Source organism: Chiloscyllium punctatum, chromosome 37 (genome assembly GCF_047496795.1).
Source record: "Chiloscyllium punctatum isolate Juve2018m chromosome 37, sChiPun1.3, whole genome shotgun sequence".
NCBI classification, from domain to species: domain Eukaryota; kingdom Metazoa; phylum Chordata; class Chondrichthyes; order Orectolobiformes; family Hemiscylliidae; genus Chiloscyllium; species Chiloscyllium punctatum.
In genome coordinates this window covers 25,134,062-25,151,517 of record NC_092775.1, presented here as the reverse complement: position 1 = coordinate 25,151,517, position 17,456 = coordinate 25,134,062, and the positions used below count along the sequence as shown (strand labels likewise).

At 39.9% G+C, this 17,456-nt stretch overlaps 1 protein-coding gene across 5 annotated transcripts in view; it reads right to left on the bottom strand.

Annotated features, from left to right (window-relative positions):
* Positions 1–17,456, bottom strand: part of arhgap40 (Rho GTPase activating protein 40) — a 133,316-nt gene that overhangs the window by 65,157 nt on the left and 50,703 nt on the right. The window contains exon 1 of one of the 5 annotated variants that reach the window (XM_072556489.1): positions 2,424–2,701. The exons of 2 other annotated variants lie outside the window; for them this stretch is intronic. In XM_072556489.1, the coding sequence (XP_072412590.1) occupies positions 2,424–2,548 (125 nt within the window). In that variant the 5' untranslated portion in view covers positions 2,549–2,701. Of the gene's footprint in view, positions 1–2,423; positions 2,702–17,456 lie in introns of those variants that run through there. 2 more of the 5 variants (XM_072556487.1, XM_072556488.1) reach the window with 2 other exon arrangements.

Here is a 17,456-nt window from a genome sequence, read left to right as displayed (position 1 = left end):
AAAGCCCTTCATCAGATTTCTGATGATGGGCTTTTGCCTGAAATATCAATTTGCTTGCTCCTCGGATGCTGCCTGACTTGCTGTGCTTTTCCAGCACCACTCTCATCTAAAGTGTGGAAGCAGGCCTATCAAGTCCACACCAACCCTTCAAAGAACATCCCATCTTGACCCACCCTATAACCATACATTTCCCATGGCTAATCCACTTAGCCTGCACATCCATGGACTGTGGGAGGAAATCCACAAAGAGATGGGGAGAATATGTAAACTCCACGGAGACAATCACCCGAGGCTGGAATTGAATCTGGATCCCTGATACTACGAAGCAGCAGTGCTATTCACTGAGCCACTATGCCCTAATCTCAGAATAGCAGTCACACCTTTAACAGAGATGAGGGGTTTCTTGTCTCAGTGGGTAGTGAATCTGTGGAATTCTTTACCACAGAGGTCTGTTGAGCCTGGATCATTAAGTGTACTCAAGGCTGAGATAGACAGATATTTAATCAATAAGGAGTCTGAAGGTTATGGTGAAAAAGCAGCAAGGTAGAATGGGGAGTTATCAGATCTGCCATGATCTCATTAAGTAGCAGAGCAGACTTAATGGCCTACTTTTGCTCCTGTGTCTTATTCTTTACCATGCAGAAGCTTTTATCAGCATTAATTGCTTCCAATCTTCTAAAACCCAAACCATTACTTTGTTCATATCAGCTGAATCCAGAAAATACATAGTATTAGTTCAGGTGTTCCACTCAAAATAACAGATAATGCCACATTCCACTGTTTATAAGGAAATGGAAAAGCTAAATCAAGCACTGGATAGAAGGACAGTTAAACTCAAACTCCTACGGTCACTCTCACATTTTGCCACTCCGTCACTAGTTTCACTGAAACTTCACCTTGCTGCCTGCTTCACCATTGAAATGAATGGAGTACCAGAACATTGCTATATCTGTGCATTAGATATTGAAGTTATGCTTTGTCCATTTAAAAAGCACCCTTTAATAACATGACAAATTCTAGTATTTGGCAATTAAAATTTCTGCAGCTAAAAATAAACTGCTACAAGTTTGAAGCTATATTCTTTTGGGTGTTGTAAGAGATTTTTTAAAAGTGTCAAAATTAAATTCATAAAATACTTTTTTTTGGTTTTCCTTTCTGTTTCTTTTTTGTTTCTTTCTATTCAGCTTTGCTTTCCCTGTATTTTTCTTTCTGTATCTGATTTGACAATCAGTAACACTAATTAAAATGTCCTTCTCAGTCTTTCAACTGGATTATGTTACTTATGCCAAGAAACAAAAAAACTGCAGATGCTGGAATCCAAGGTAGACAGGCAAGAGACTGGAAGAACACAGCAAGCCAGGCAGAATCAGGAGGTGGAGAAGTCTATGTTTCGGGTGTAACCCTTACATCTGAGGGCAATTTAACAAACTTGATGCTTTTTGATATGGTCTTAGCTGTAATAGAAGATCACATAACAGGATGGACAACAAGATAGCTGGCATCCATCCATCATCAAAGACTTTCTAATTCCTGCCAACTTTACCAACCCACCTCAACTATAGGAAACTGATTTGGAAAATTAGCACAACCCTTCACAAATCTCTCCTCAGTTTTAAAGACTAAGATTGCAAAACTTCAACTAGCTGCAATCAGATCCCAACAGATTGAAGGATAAGTCCATCCACGCAAACATTGAACAATCATTAACCACCTCAGAAACTGTTATAATATTTTTACCACCTTGGTCATTGGGGGAAGGTTAAAGAATCTCTTAAAATGCAGCTGTGAAACTCCCAATCAAAAGATCCTGGAAAAAAAAATCAAAGAAAAAGAAAACCTTTTGCTGTTAGTTCCACAATCTTCCAATCTTGTTGCTTCGGGAGATACACAGTTGTTTATCCTGTTCAATCAGCTCCCAGATGCCTGGTTTCCCTCCGCAACTTCCCTCACACAAAAAGCCCAAATGGGAAAGTGTAACTAACATGGAAAGCCAATAAGTACCCTAATAAAACAAGGTCTGACCAACTGTGAACTCCTGAACACTAGTCAACACAATAAATAACTTCTCATTTGGATGGAAGTGCATTCAAAACTGTAAGAATGTAAACTTTATAACCGAGATGCATTTGTATATACAATTCAACCGTTCTTCGGAAAAGCATATGAAAGCTAAATAAAACAGACACTGAACCTTAAGCGAGTAATAAATCTTTATATCATAAACATGATCTTAAAATTTGATGACCTGAATGCAGTGTGGAACAATACATTCAGTTTTTAATTTGTTCAGCTAACAATACTGCAATCTGTACTAAAACCAATGTGACAAAAAGCAGATGGAATTTTTGGTTTCACCTCACCTACATTAGAAATATAAATGCTCGATGGTATTATATTTTGAAATGAACATAGCAAGATGATACCTTTGGGCAAATTTGGAGTGCGGGCAATTACGTACAGCCGCCGGCATGGAATTCGCATACATTCTTGGTCTCGGGATACGGGAATAAGTGTTTGAAGTGACATTTGTTGTCTGAACGTTCTCCATCGTAGTTGTCGAGCTCTCCTTTACGGTACCGGGAATCGTTCCAAACCAAACTGAAGAGAAACTTGAATAAGAGGAAGAATGCTGTCCACCAGAGATCCTGTTGTAAAGACTAACTTACGAGGAATGTTAACCCAACCTCCCAGAGTGACAGCAATCTCCGGGCTGGACAAGTTACCAACTCCACCCCCTCGCTCATGCACGCACATCAACCTAAAAGCATTATAACCCATTGTACTGTAGTGTACAATTTGTTAAACCGCACGGGCTTCGTTAAAGCATCAAAGTTTCACCTCAATGTTTTACAGGATTTTATTTTTTACCAGCTCAACTATTTTTTTTTCGAATTTAGACGCAATTTTCATCTGACAAAGTAAGTAAGTGCTCCTCTGGAAAGCACCACGCCGATCTCTTACGGTGAAGCACTTGGTTGAACATGTTTTGCTTCATTCTTTGTGCAGGAATTTGTCACAGTGCAGATGACTGGCAAGCTATTGTGAAATGTTTGTTATCGACCCAAAAATGTCACTCTGGCAGATGATCCAATGAAGTGATGAAAAGAAGGAAGTTAAAATCACAATATTTCCAATGAATAAACAATAAAAGTCTCTTCCTGACGAAACATGCAGAATTATAAAATCTAACATTCTTGGTATTGTATAATTCTGTGAAAGGCTGATTCAGCTCGACCTCAATGTGATTTTTTTTTAATACCACCAGCAGAATATTACTGCAGAAAAATCCAATGAGATTTCCTAAGCTTCGCTCGATAATTGATCCTCTATTATGTTGGGTCAAAATGCTGGCCCCGTTCCTAACTGCACTGGCGGTGTCCCTCGCCTACGCGGAGTGCCGCGATTTAAAATCGCAACGCACCCTCTACCCTCTCCACAACAATTCGATGTGGACTATAATGCTGACCCAGATGGCGACACCTACAGCCCATGAGTCAAAAAGAAAGACCAAAGTCGAAGTGCTTTCACATCAAGAAAATCCGTGGTGCTGAACTTTTTTGTCAATCTCAAAACAATCATGAAGTTTGCATAGAAACAGAAGTAACTGCATTCTGAAAAGGGTCACTGGACGTGTAAAGTTGACAATATATTTTCTCCACAGAAGCTGCTCGACCTGTTCAGTTTCTCCAGCATTTTTTGTTTCAGATTTCCAGCATTCCAGCAGTTCTTTGTGTTTTATTTCATAAATTTGATTTACCTGGGATCAGTGCTCCACATTCAGATGTATTGTATTACGAACAAAGCGTTCACTTGAAAGTGAACACAGACAGAAGCCACTGAAGTATTAGCTTAGACTGGGTGCTCCAGTCTCTAACATGAAGCTTGCACCATTTAGGAAGATCATTAAAATAGCATTCCACAAAGACTGCAAAAACTGATGGTTTCAGGAAAGGTGGAAAGGGAACACATTGCGTGGAACATACTATATGTAGAAAACGTACGGTTAGGGCATCTGGAAAACCAACATGTTTGCCACACACCTTCAAACAGGTGATTAAGAGGCAGATTAGATGCAATCTTGAACACAGTTTTTGTGTGCTCTTTATTGAGGATCACAAGATTTATGGAAAAAACACTTTGGGAAGGAAAAGAAAAAAAAGTCAATTGAAAAGGACATGAGCAGCATATAACCAGGCCAGGTTGGTTTAAACAACCAGGAAACCAGCAGCCAGGAGTCCTGAATGAATGACCTATCTCTACATCCCTCTGAGGTCCCCAGGACCACAGCTTTGAAAGAGTACCAATGCAAAGCTGAGTAACAATATGACAAGATGCAGACTCATTGGCAAGTGAGTACTGATAAGGATTGAGAATGCACAAGTTAAATACACCAAACACCAACTTCATCAGCAAGGACAATGTCATCAAGCTAGTGGATCAATGCCTTACCACCCATTTCATCTTCCACAACAAAACCTACAGACAAACCAATAGAACACCTATGGGATGTCCAATATCAGGATTCTTAGCAGAGATAGTAATGCAGAGACTCGAACAAACAGCTCTGCCGACCATCTAACACAAGCTTTGGGTCAGCTACATGGATGACACCTTTGTCATCACTAAACAAAACAAATTAGAGGAAACCTTCAAGACCATCAATAATACCTTTACTGGCATAAAATTCACTAAAGAGGAGGAAAACAACAACAACTTGCCATTTCTAGATGTCGCAGTAGGTCGAACAGCCAATAGGAAACTTCAAACCAGCATCTCCAAGAAAACAAATCATAGCAAATATTGAACTACAGAAGCAATCATCCCAACACCCACAAACGAAGCTGCATTAAAACATTATTTTAATGAGCCATCACACACTGCAGCACAGAAGAATTATGAAAAGCAAAGGAAAATCACCTATAAAACATATTCAAAAAGAACGTATACTCAATGAACACAGTCAGCCAATTTCTCAGCAACAAACTCAAACAAGTAGACAAAATACTTCCAGAAACCCACCCACTCTCCCCTACATCAAAGACATCTCAGAGATGACTGCCAGACTACTCAGGCCTCTTGGCACCATGGTAGCCCACAAACCCACCAACACACTAAAATTGCAGCTAATGAACTTGAAAGACCCTATACAAGCAACAAGCAAAACTAATGTCATTTACAAAATACCACGCAAGGACTGAAACAAACACTACATTGGACAAACAGGCAGAAAACTAGCCACCAGGATACCTGAACACAAAGACAAGACTCCCTCTCACTAATATCGTTACATACAGATGAGGAAGTGCACCACGGCAACTGGGACAACACATCCATCCTAGGACAAGCCAAATTGAGATGCGCATGAGAATTCCTAGGAGCAAGGCATTCCAACTGGAACTCTATCAACAAACACATTGACTTGGATCCCATTTACCATCCCCTGAGAAAAAGAACAGGAAATGACATCACCACAAGAAATGACAACACCAACCCAAGTAAACCACAGATTTACAGTGGAAGACTGTTGACCGTAGACAAAATGCACACGAGTCACTCACCAGCATCTTCCAAACCCAAGACCTAGAAGAACAAAGACAACAGGTAGCAAACTAACACCATCATTTGCAAATCTCTTCGCAAAGCTGCGCCCCATCCTGATTTGGAACTTTATTGTCATTCCTTCACTGTCATTGGATCAAAATCATAGGAATCCCTCCCTAATAAAAATTCAGTGTACACCATCTGAATGACTGCAGATTGCAAAGACAACTCACCACCACCTACTCAAGGTAATTAGAATGGTTAATAATTACTTGCCTCGTCACAATCCATAAACAAATTTATCTAGAGAGGAAGATTTCTAGTGCAGTACACAAGCATATAAAATTAATATTTCCAAAACTCAGTTTTGCACTGAACAATATCAGATTTTCATTGACAAGTTTCTGAAATGAGTTTAGAATCTGAAATTTGTTTAGAGTTTAGAATGAATTTAAAATCCCTACAGTGTGGTAACAAGCCCTTCAGCCCAACAAGTCCATACTGACCCTCTGTAGAGTAACCCACCCAGACCCAATCCCCTACACTATTAAGTTTCAGGTTATAAAAAAGCTCCTGTTTATATTTATCAAGTTGTCAGAGCCAAAAATTGCATTTAACTGTTGGAGATTTGGATATAATCTTTTATGCCAATAAAGCCAGTAGAGAAATTGCTGGCCTCTTTTTGATTCCTTTCTAGATTTCCTGAGCATCCCTCACAACAGATGGAATACAAACAAAATATGCTGACATATTTCAATTAAGAATCAACAAATTCCATTTCAATGGTAACTTTGAGAAAATAGAATTGTTGGGAAAAAAAAGAAAAATATTGCTGATTCTGGATATCTGAATTTAAAAAGAAACAGAACATGCTGATAGAACTCAAAATGTGTTGGAATATTACGTGCAATTTTGGTCTCCTTCCTATCGGAAAGATGGTGTGAAACCTGAAAGGGTTCAGAAAAGATTGACAAAGATGTTGCCAGGGTTAGAGGACTTGAGCAATAGGAAGAGGCTGAACAGGCTGGGACTGTTTTCCCTGGAGCGTCGGAGGCTGAGGGGTGACCTTATAGAGGTTTACAAAATTCTGAGGGGCATGGATCGGGTAAATAGGCAAAGTCATTTCCCTGGGGTCGGGGAGTCCAGAATAGGAGGGCATTGGTTTAGGATGAGAGGGGAAAGATATAAAAGAGACCTAAAGGGCAACTTTTTCAAGCAGAGGGTGGTACATGTATGGAATGAGCTGCCAGAGGAAGTGGTGGAGGCCAGTGCAATTGCAACATTTAAAAGACATTTGGATGGGTATATGAATAGGAAGGATTTGGAGAGATATGGGCCGGGTACTAGCAGGTGGGACTAGATTGGGTTGGGATATCTGGTCGGCATGGACGGATTGGACCGAAGGGTCTGTTTCCATGCTGTACATCTCTATGACTCTATGACTCTCAGTATGACAGCATCTGTGGACAGTGCAAGTTGCATCAGGTTGATGTAAGGGAATAAAGTTTCACTTTTTTCCAAAAATAACTCATGTGGACTACATTTGTGTACAATGATATTAAAAAATTAATCAAATTAAAGGAGCAACGAGAAGTGAGAAATGATTACTGAGGACATTACACAAAAATACATTATTCATCAATACACTGAAATAGTTAGTTTATTTTTTAAATTTAAATCTTGATAATTGAACTTCACATACAATATTTTCCATGCTTGTGCCCTATTCCTGTGTGTGCTTTGTCATTTGCGAATTGGAAATCATCCCATTTCACGCAGCCAGAAGCAAGTTTAATATCAGTCCAAAATTGGTAAGAGTTTAACCTTGTTGTCATTCTTCCTACCAGGAAGGTGGTATCAGAAAACCTGAGCTATTGTAGATTTGGCCTACATTTGACTATCAATGCTTTGTCTGCTATAACTGTTAGCATCACAGACTAATATTCACATTCTGCCAATTGTTTTATGAGCAGCAATAATTAACTAGGCATCATCTGCTGAGATTGTCATTGGTAATGACAATAATGAAAATATATGGATGGAAATAAACTATATGTGTTTCTTTGTAATTTTAACTAATGGGCCTGCGACTATTTCCTTTGGCTGTTTGTTCTATTATAGGACTGTCCTTGGGAAGAAAGATGATTGTTGCATTGTCTTCAAAATTAATGTTCTTTGTAGTTTACATGGACAAGTATTTTGTCATTAATGGGAGGGTAACAGGTATTTGTTCTGTCAATTATCAGTTTATCTTTCACACTCAGTCTATTTTCTTCCCTCCTGTAATTCTCATTTGAAATCTTTGACCAAAGATTAGACATCAAAATATGGTACATTTTCAGTTTGGTAAGGTGTGTGTGCGTGACAGAGAGAGAAAGAGACAAGAGTGGAGGTCAGTCCATAACTAGTTGATCATATTGGCCAGCATTTTTTCACAGCCTTTTCACTGAGCCAGAGAGAGCATTATATTTAAGCCACATGGCATCTGACACAAATAGGTAAGCATTCCACAGCAGTGCACTTAGCTCTCAGCTATACCTGAAGGTTGACTCCAAATTGCATTTTTATTTTATTCTTTCATGGGATTTGGTCTTTTCTAGCAAGACCAGCATTCATGGTCCATCTTTAGTTGCTGTTGAACTGAGAGGCTTACCGGGCCATTTCAGAGAGCAGTTAACAGTCAACCACATTGCTCCAATGCTGTTATCACATGCAGGCCAGATCAGGTAAGGATGACAGATTTGTTTTCTTGAAGGATATTGTTGAACAAGTTGAGCTTTACTATTTTCGATGATAACTTGATGATTACAGAAATTAGCTTTATATTCCATTTCACTCATTGAATTAGTTTCAATTAAGTTCTACCAGCTGCCATGCTGGGATTTGAATCTGTCCTTCTAACTTCCAGGTTACTAGCCAAGTAACATTAATATTATGTCATCAGCTTCTCACTGACAAAGAAAATTGTTTGTTCACCTCTTCACAGAGCTGTGTGAAATTGTATCCAGCAGCCCATGAGTATTCAAGGAGCATATAAGACACTTCCCTTCTCTAATCCATGTTCCAATTTTAAACTGTCCAGAGTCTGGTCTCCCCCAGTATGTGGTGATGCCAGTGATAGATTGGAGTGGACAAAGTCAGAAGTCACACTACACCAGGTTTATTTGAAATTACGCAAACTTTTGGGGTGCAACCCCTTTGTCAGGTGCAGTGAGAAAGTAGAGCACACAGACACAGAGTTTATTGGCAGAGAGATCAAGAGGTCATACAACTTTTGTAAGTGGAGTGTCAGATAATACATCTCTGCCGGTAACCAAGAGTGTTAGATGGTGTGCAAAGTGTTTATAAAGTCAATTCCAATGCTGTGCTGTCATGAATAAACAAAAGGTGACATCTCAGTTAGAATCTGTCTCAGAGTTTTAACCTGGAATCAGGTTGGTTTTATTCTGAAAGCTGGAATTTATAAGATGCCACATTGACTAGATGTGACTACAAATTGTGTGCTTTTTGAACCAGCCTGATTCCAGGCTAAAACTCTGAGACAGATTCTGAACAAAGCCTTGATTTGGAGATGCCGATGTTGGATTGGGGTTTATAAAGTTAAAAATCACACAAACCAGGTTATAGTCCAACAGGTTTATTTGGAAGCACTAGCTTTCGGAGCACTGATCCTTCATTAGGTGGTTGGTGAGAATGAGATTGTAAGACACAGAATTTATACATAGGCTTACAGTATGATGTTACTGAAATTATATATTGAAAAAGACCTGGTTTTGTTTGTTAAGTCTCCCACCTGTTAGAATGACCATGTTGGTTTCAGTTCTTTCATCTGTAAATCGCAAAACTTTTTTTTAAAAGTTACATTCTCAAGTGAACTTTAACAATTGGTGTCATGTCGGCCAGATAATGTATTGAAGGTGTGAGCTTCCTTGTGATGCTGTCTGTGCCACAGTGGGCAGACTGGTTCTAATCTAAAAAAGCAGGTTTACAGAATCTTACATGGATTCATGCAGTTTTTGATCAAAGTAAAATGTAATTCTGCAAATACATATTCACCCCACAAACTTATGTTATATGTGCACATGGGTAGGTGGGTGTGTGTATGTGTATGTGGAGTTCACCTCAGTCATTGTTATGAGTGCCTGTGAGAGAGTGTATGTTTGTGAGTGTAAAGGGGTATACGTGAGAGGGTGTGTGTGGGAATGTATGTGTGAGCGTATGACAGATGGTCTGCATGAGTGTGTGTGTGTGTGTGTGAGTGTGTGTGTGTGTTTTACATGTGAAAGAACTGAAACCAACATGGTCATTCTAAAAGATGAGAGACTTAACAAACAATCCAGGCCTTTTTCAATATATAATTTCAGTTACACCACACTGTAAACGACCACTGCAACTGACAGCTGGAACGGACAACCAGAAGTGGCAGAGACAAACCACTACAAATGCCAGAGGAAACATCACAGAAGCGCTTCACAGGAGGCTCCCAAGCACTGAGAATGTCACCTGGACAGGGGACGAAACATCTGCAACACAAATTCTCAACTCGGCGAACAGAACCACAACAACTGTAAACTTTTGCTATAAGTTCTGCGTCTTACAATCTTATTCTCCACAACCACCTGATGAAGGAGCAGCGCTCCGAAAGCTACTGCTTCCAATTAAATCTGTTGGACTATAATCTGCTGTGTGATTTTTAACTTTGGACAAAGGCTCACACCTTCAACTCAGTGTTGGAATATAACCTGGTGTAGTGTGCCTTCTGACTTTGCTCGCCCAATATAAAAGGATACAAGTGGTTGATAATTCTCCATTGTCAACATTAAGTAGATTACATATAGCGTGGCGTGATGCAGTGAATCATATTCCCTCTTAATATGATTCAGACCCATCATTACAACATTCACTACTGTACCAATGTACACATTTTTCTATTTACCTCTTCTGTATAGAGAAAGAATGTACTCAGCAATGTCACCCAAACATTCAAGCATCCATATATAAACATCATCAATCACGTGCACACAACTACTCCTGCATTTGATTTAACTATAACATTGCTCTTTCAAGTGGATTTTGGAATAAGCCATTTCAACTCCAAGTTCAATTAATTTTGGTTAAATTGAATGGCTGGTCAAAGGTCAAGCCACTCATTCTCAGCCTCAAATATGTTACACTTAAAAAGTTAAGCATTGATGATTCACAATCAAAAGGATATCACCATAGAAATGGACTGTTGAGTTTTAGTACACTTTTAAATGGATACCCATTTGAAGCTAACTGAACCAGGTCTGTGCCCGGAAGTGAAAGATAACTATTTCCACCAATGCATGCTACACAGAAATTATTGTGAGACTGTAGCTCCCAAATATGTAAGGGAGTAAAGTGTGAGTGCATTGTCCTGCTCAAAGCAAGGCTGAAAAAAAGTTTGTGATCCATCTGCTCATATTGTATCAATAGAATCTTCAGCTAACATGAATGCTTTGAACAATGAGACACTATGGGACAAAGGTCTGTCTTGCAAAATTAATTATCATAACATCTTTTATTTTATTCCCACATAAAACAGCATGAACTTGGAATATGAACAAATGACTGCACGCAATTTAACAAAGGTCCTGGGACAGCTTTAGTTCTGAAAGCATTGCCCAATTCAGGTACAAAACAAAGAGAAACATAAATGCATTTTTTAAATTTGCCAAATGTATTTATTAATTGGCAGTTCCTAATATCTCCCAGGTGCCTCTGCTCCCAACACAGGGTCCCCGAAAGTATGAAGCCAAGGCTCGTTGCCCCAACCCTAGGGACAGTTCTGGGCAGAAGCCATGTTTTAGAAGCTGTGGAAGATTTAAAGGAGTGTACAATGTTGACTGACTCCGACGAATGCAGGAAATCATCCCACCCACTCCTTTCTGCCTGATAGCTGCCCCTGCAGTGAAAGCTCTGGGGCAACCCATCTTGGTCTGCCTTCCCTTGCCTTATATATATAATTGCAGGAGAGGTGAGAAGAAGCTCTTAAATAGCCATTAGCCCACGAGTGGGCAGGCTGCCTTGTCCACCCACAATATGATGTGGAGGTACCAGTGTTGCCCATAATATGGGAATCAGGTTGGGGTGGGTGGTTAACAAGCAGCCACCCATTATATTTTATGCTGCCTTCAAATATGCCTTCAAAGTGGTAGGGTAGGGAGGAGTTGTGGGATTTCACAAAATTCAGACCTGTGAAAAATATAGCAGGCATAATGACTTAATGTTCCGCCTCGGAACACTTCAACCCCAGGGCATCAATGTGGACTTCAACAGTTTCCTCATTTCCCCTTCCCCCACCTCACCCTAGTTCTAAACTTACAGCTCAGTAACTGTCCCCTTGACTTGTCTGGACTTGTCCTACCTGCCTATCTTCTTTTCCATCTATCCACTCCACCCTCTCCTCCTTGACCTATCACCTTCATCCCCTCCCCCATTCACCCATTGTACTCTATGCTACTTTCTCCCCATCCCCACCCTCCTTGAGCTTATCTCTCCACGCTTCAGGCTCACTGCCTTTATTCCTGATGAAGGACTTTTGCCCGAAACGTCAATTTCGAAGCTACTTGGATGCTGCCTGAACTGCTGTGCTCTTCCAGCGCCACTAATCCAGAATCTGGTTTCCAGCATCTGCAGTCATTGTTTTTACCATAATGACTTAATGACCAATGCATGTTGGATGAGCTATATCTTAACAGGACTGGAACTGATAGTTTCTCAGAACATTTGCTAATGTAGTTGGGCTGGGTTTAAATAAGTTTGTCAGGGGTATGGGACCCTAAGGGGCAACCTAATTTTGATAGAAGTAACATCAGTAACAGGAAGTAGAAAAGCCGCTTGGGAGGCAGGAAAACAGGAAAAACAAAACTGAGCATTGAGTATGCTTCCAAAGTGGAATGATGTCAAAAAGACAAAGTTCAGGCCACTCTACCTGAATAGTAAGTTGTCATAGTCTTACCAGTCTGTAGGACTGCTCTCTCATTAGAAAGAGAGAGAGAGAGAGAGAGAGAGAGAGATGACTGGTGGTGGTTTAACCTGAGGGTCAATGTACCTCAGGCGAGAGGAGAGGTTGAGAAGTTCACCTCAGTCATTGTGGAAATTGAATCCACATTGTTGGCAACACTTATATCAAAACAAGCTGTGCAGGCAACTGACATAACCAATTCCTGAAGTTTAGCTGATACACACATGGGATTGTATGAATACAGAGAGTAGTAGTAGTTTGTACTCAGACCCCTATGAATCTTTGCAGCCCACAAACCAGTGAATACCTTTGGCCAGCTCCTCACAAAGGTTAAAGACTCAACACCCATATCCAACAAGATACCCTGCAAGGACCGTGCAAAACACTACATTGAACAAACAGGAAGAAAACTGACCATACGTGTGCACGAACATCAGTTCACCACTGCCAGACACGACCTGTGCTCTCTCATTTTCCAACCACAGACAACAAAGGACACAAATTCAACTGGGGACAATGTAACCATCCTAGCACTTGCTAAACAGAGACACACAAGAGAATTCCTTGAAGCCTGGCACTCCAACCGGAACTCAATCAATAAACACATTGAACTGAACCTCACATACAAACCACTCGGATACAGAACCGGAAATACGAAGAAACAGAGACACATAAACATCAGGAGGGACAGATCAACAACGTTGCATCCAAGATGTACTGATGAGCTCACCTAGCGAGGCAACAATACGTCTGCAGAAAACCACACCGGCTCAGTGAACGAATCTACGACCTCATCCACAACCCAAGCTACAAAGCTTTGCAAAAACTTGGCAAGTCACATGCAATGAGAAAGTTGGAAGTTCTCACCACTGGTGGGTCCTTATAAGGTTTGTAGTAGTTTCAGAGCATTAGTTGTGTTTCAACTCTTTTGAATGTACATCATATCGAAGACTGAGGCTTGCAGGCTATGGCTGTTTGTGAGACAGTTGTGCAGTGGCAGAGCTAGACTAATTGATGCCCCATTAACAGAGAGAAGATGATACCACTTATCTTTGTGGAGCTCAGGAGATCATTCATTTTCTTCCTGAACTGATGCCAAGTGTGATCCTGAAAGCCATTGGCACTGTGTATTGCTGTTATTTCAGCCCAGGCTGGATGAATTTGGTGGGACATTTTCCTGGTTTCATCCCCCTTGCCCATGATTCCATCCAGTAGTAATTGCACAAAAGCATCACTGAATTGATTAAACAGCTCCTGCATTTCTGCTTCATTGGTGACATTTGTTTCAGGGTTGGGCAGGGGCAGAGAAGGCAACCAACACAGGAATGAGTGTTGGTTTGGAGTGCTCTTGGCTTGGATTAAGTGAGTGAGTGGTGTCCACCTAGCTTTTAAAAATGGTGTTGGAAACTTAGAACTTGTAAGGAATCACAAGTGGCAAAAGCCTCCTACTTTCTCACTGCATGTAATTTGCTAAGTCCTTTATTCAACTTCTCACTTACACAGACAATGAGAGGAGAAGCATTGAATCACATTGGACATAGGTGGATGTGAGGATATCTAAGATACGTACTGCCAAACTTTAAGTCCAAAGTAGAAAATCTCAGGTTAGGTTTCAGATGGGAACTTTCTGCATCAATCCAAATTGCCAACAGAAGTGTACAATTATACAAAGAGGCACGAATCTGGCACAGTATATCTTTGGACATTTTGCTGCTTTGTCACGCCCATGCATACCAGTTTATCAGTCAGGAGTGACACAAACACTGACAACAACATTATTCCAGGGAACAGTGATTAGAACAAAAGCTGAAGCTGCTGAACCCAAGGTTTATGTAATAAAATAGTGTCATTGTTTTGCAAGTAAAACATCAAAATAGGAGCCCCTCACTGTCAAAACTCAAAATGCATACTAACACAAAGCATACTGAAGTATCCTGACAATTCAAAATTTATTTTTAATTGGGACATAGAGTGTAGCAGTACTTTGAAACTGAATAGCATAATGTGTCAGTGGGCTAAATGGGGCATAGTTCTTGGGGAGCAATGTTCCCATATTGCAATGGTTCATCATTAAAATGATTTGACAATTACTTTAAACCAACCATTGCTTTTATTCACTCATGGCATTTGGGCATTGCCACCTAAGCCAGCATTTGTTGCCCATCCCGAGTTGACTTTGAGAAGGTGGTAGAGAGCAACATTCCCTCTATTTCTTTTTCTGCAGCACAGACTTCTGAGGCCCATGTGGCTGCAAAGTTCAGAAGGAACATTTTTCAACTTTTATCACTTTTCCTTTAAATATCTTTCACCTAACAATTTTGCAGTTCAATTAATTTCTTCATAGGCTGCCACCTAGATTTGGAAGGTGTGAAATACGATTTTCAAGAACTCTCCTCACATAACTTGAGTCACCTTATTTAAATCTGCAGTATTAAGTTTTCCCAATGCCTTAGCAGATAAACTACAGGTTTCTCTCAGTTTAAAAAGGTTAATCTCATCAAATGAATGGGAGCTATAACCCTGTGCACAAGATTTGTTCTGAATTTGAACAAGGAAGGAAAATGCAAGGAGAAGGTAATATTTAAATTTGATGGGCTGTACTAGTCCACAGTTCTCACTAGAGGGAAACAAATACCTCTGTTTCCAATTATCCCAGAAATGTAACCAAATCCATTAAATCTGCAATAATTTGTGTGCTCTAGATCACAATAAACTAAATATCGTAGTCACACAACATTCAATAGTATAACCTCAGTGAAACTCTCTTCATATGATTCATGCACGTTTTAAGTATAAATGAATCAGTTATCATTCGTCCCTGTCATTTCTAACCATAACCATAGCAACTACCTTGGTGTAAGTGATTGAAAGAATTCTGAAGCATCAACAATACATAAGAGATTCTAAGCAAATGTAATTTCAAAAGAATTATGCATAAGGCTCTGTGGCTAGGGAAAGGAGATTATTATTATGTGGACAATGCATCAGGCAGAAGGATCGATAGACAATCATGAAAGATTGAGGAGATGTAAGCGTATTGCGCTCACCTGCTGAAATATCTGTGGTCCCTTTGGCAGCATACTTAATTTATTCCAGGCTATGTCTGCACCCTGGGTGCAAATACAGAGGAAACTCCAAGCCAACCTACGTAGCAATGATGGAAGCAGCGTTTAATGTCCTCCCAAGGAAATTTCCTTGGGCCTGGATTAAAGTGGAATGAAGAAAGGTCATTAAATGCTAGAATCAAGCTAGCTCAAAAGGACTGCTGGTAATACAGTAAACAAGCATGGTTACAACTTGAGTAAAGAAGTTTCTTTTAAATCCCTGTTGAATTTCTTGGTGACCATCTTATGTCATTTTGTAGGAGCAAACTACTTCAGAGCCTTGAATCTGTACTGAAAACAAAAAATGTTGGAGATCACAGTAGGTCAGGCAGCATCCATGGACACAGAGCAAGTTAATGTTTTGAGTCCAAATCATTTGTAATTATGTTATGCTCTTCTCCACAAAGAAAACAAACTCAGTGTTCACTTGACCAAAGCCTGCATAATAGATGTCTATTAGTTAATCCTCAGCCTTTATTTTCCAACAGAGAAAAGATCCAGCCTATTCATCATTTCCTGATAATACCTACATACACATTTTTAGCATGAACCATGAAAATCTTCTCTGCACTCTCTTCAATGTGTCTGTACATCTTTCATAACATAATAACTAGTACTACATGTAATACCCTGAATGTGATATGGCAGAGATTTGATGCCAGTTTAGCATAACATCCCTACTTTTCAATTCTAGCCTTTGAGAAATAAAACCTAGCACTTGTATTTTTTTGTAACTTTGCTTTGTTAACCTGTTATGCAACTTTTGAGAGATCAGTCTATTTGTAGTTTTCTTTGTTCCTCCAATCTATCTCACACCTATTGTGTTGATCATCATGTGCTGTTCATTTGCTGATTCTGCAAATTTGGTCATGTCCTGCTATAATTTTTGTCAGTTGTGCTCTCTCCTGACCATTTCCACCAACATTCTAATCCAACATTAATTTGGTGATGTATGCAAATTTAGAAATTGTGAGTTTCATTTCAAAATTCACATAATAAGCATAAATTGTGAATAGCAGTTGAAAGATGTTGACTTATATACATAAGTTTAGATGACATGTGAGTATTGGTTTGCAGTGATAATGGAAAATTGTTTATATTGCAATTATTTACAACAGGTACAGCAAACACTCAGAGAGTCATGTAGTACGGAAGTGGCCCTTCAGCCCATCAAGTACTACCAAATATACACAACTGCCTACACTAGCCGCATTTTCCCATAGCTTTGAATGTTATGACACTTCAAGTGTCATCCAAGAACTTTTTAAAGGTTGTGAGGTTTCCCACCTCAACTACCCTCCCAGGCAGTGCATTCCAGACCCCCACTGCCATCTAGATGAAAAAAGGTTTTCCTCAAATCCCTCTAAATGTCCAGCCTTCCACTTTAAAATTATGCCCTCATTATTGACCCTTTGATTACGGGGATCAGCTGCTTTCTATACACCCTGTCCATGCCTCTCATAACCTTACACACCTCAATCAGGTTACCCCCTCAAATTTCTCTGCTCAAAGAAAACAACTTGAGCTTATCTAGCCTCTCTTCATAGATGGAATACTCCATTCCATGAACATCTTGGTGAATCTCTTTAGCACCTTATCCCCAACCCCATTGCAATCACATCCTTCCCGAAGTGTGGTGATCAGGACTGCACACGGCTGTGGTCTAACCAAAGCTCTGTACAGCTCCAACATGACCTTCTTGCTCTTATAATCTATGCCACAACTAATAAAGGCAAGCATCCTGTATGCCTTCTTAACTAGCCTGTTCTGCCACCTTCAGAAATCTTTGGACAAACACCAAGGTTCCTTTGTTCCTCTGAGCT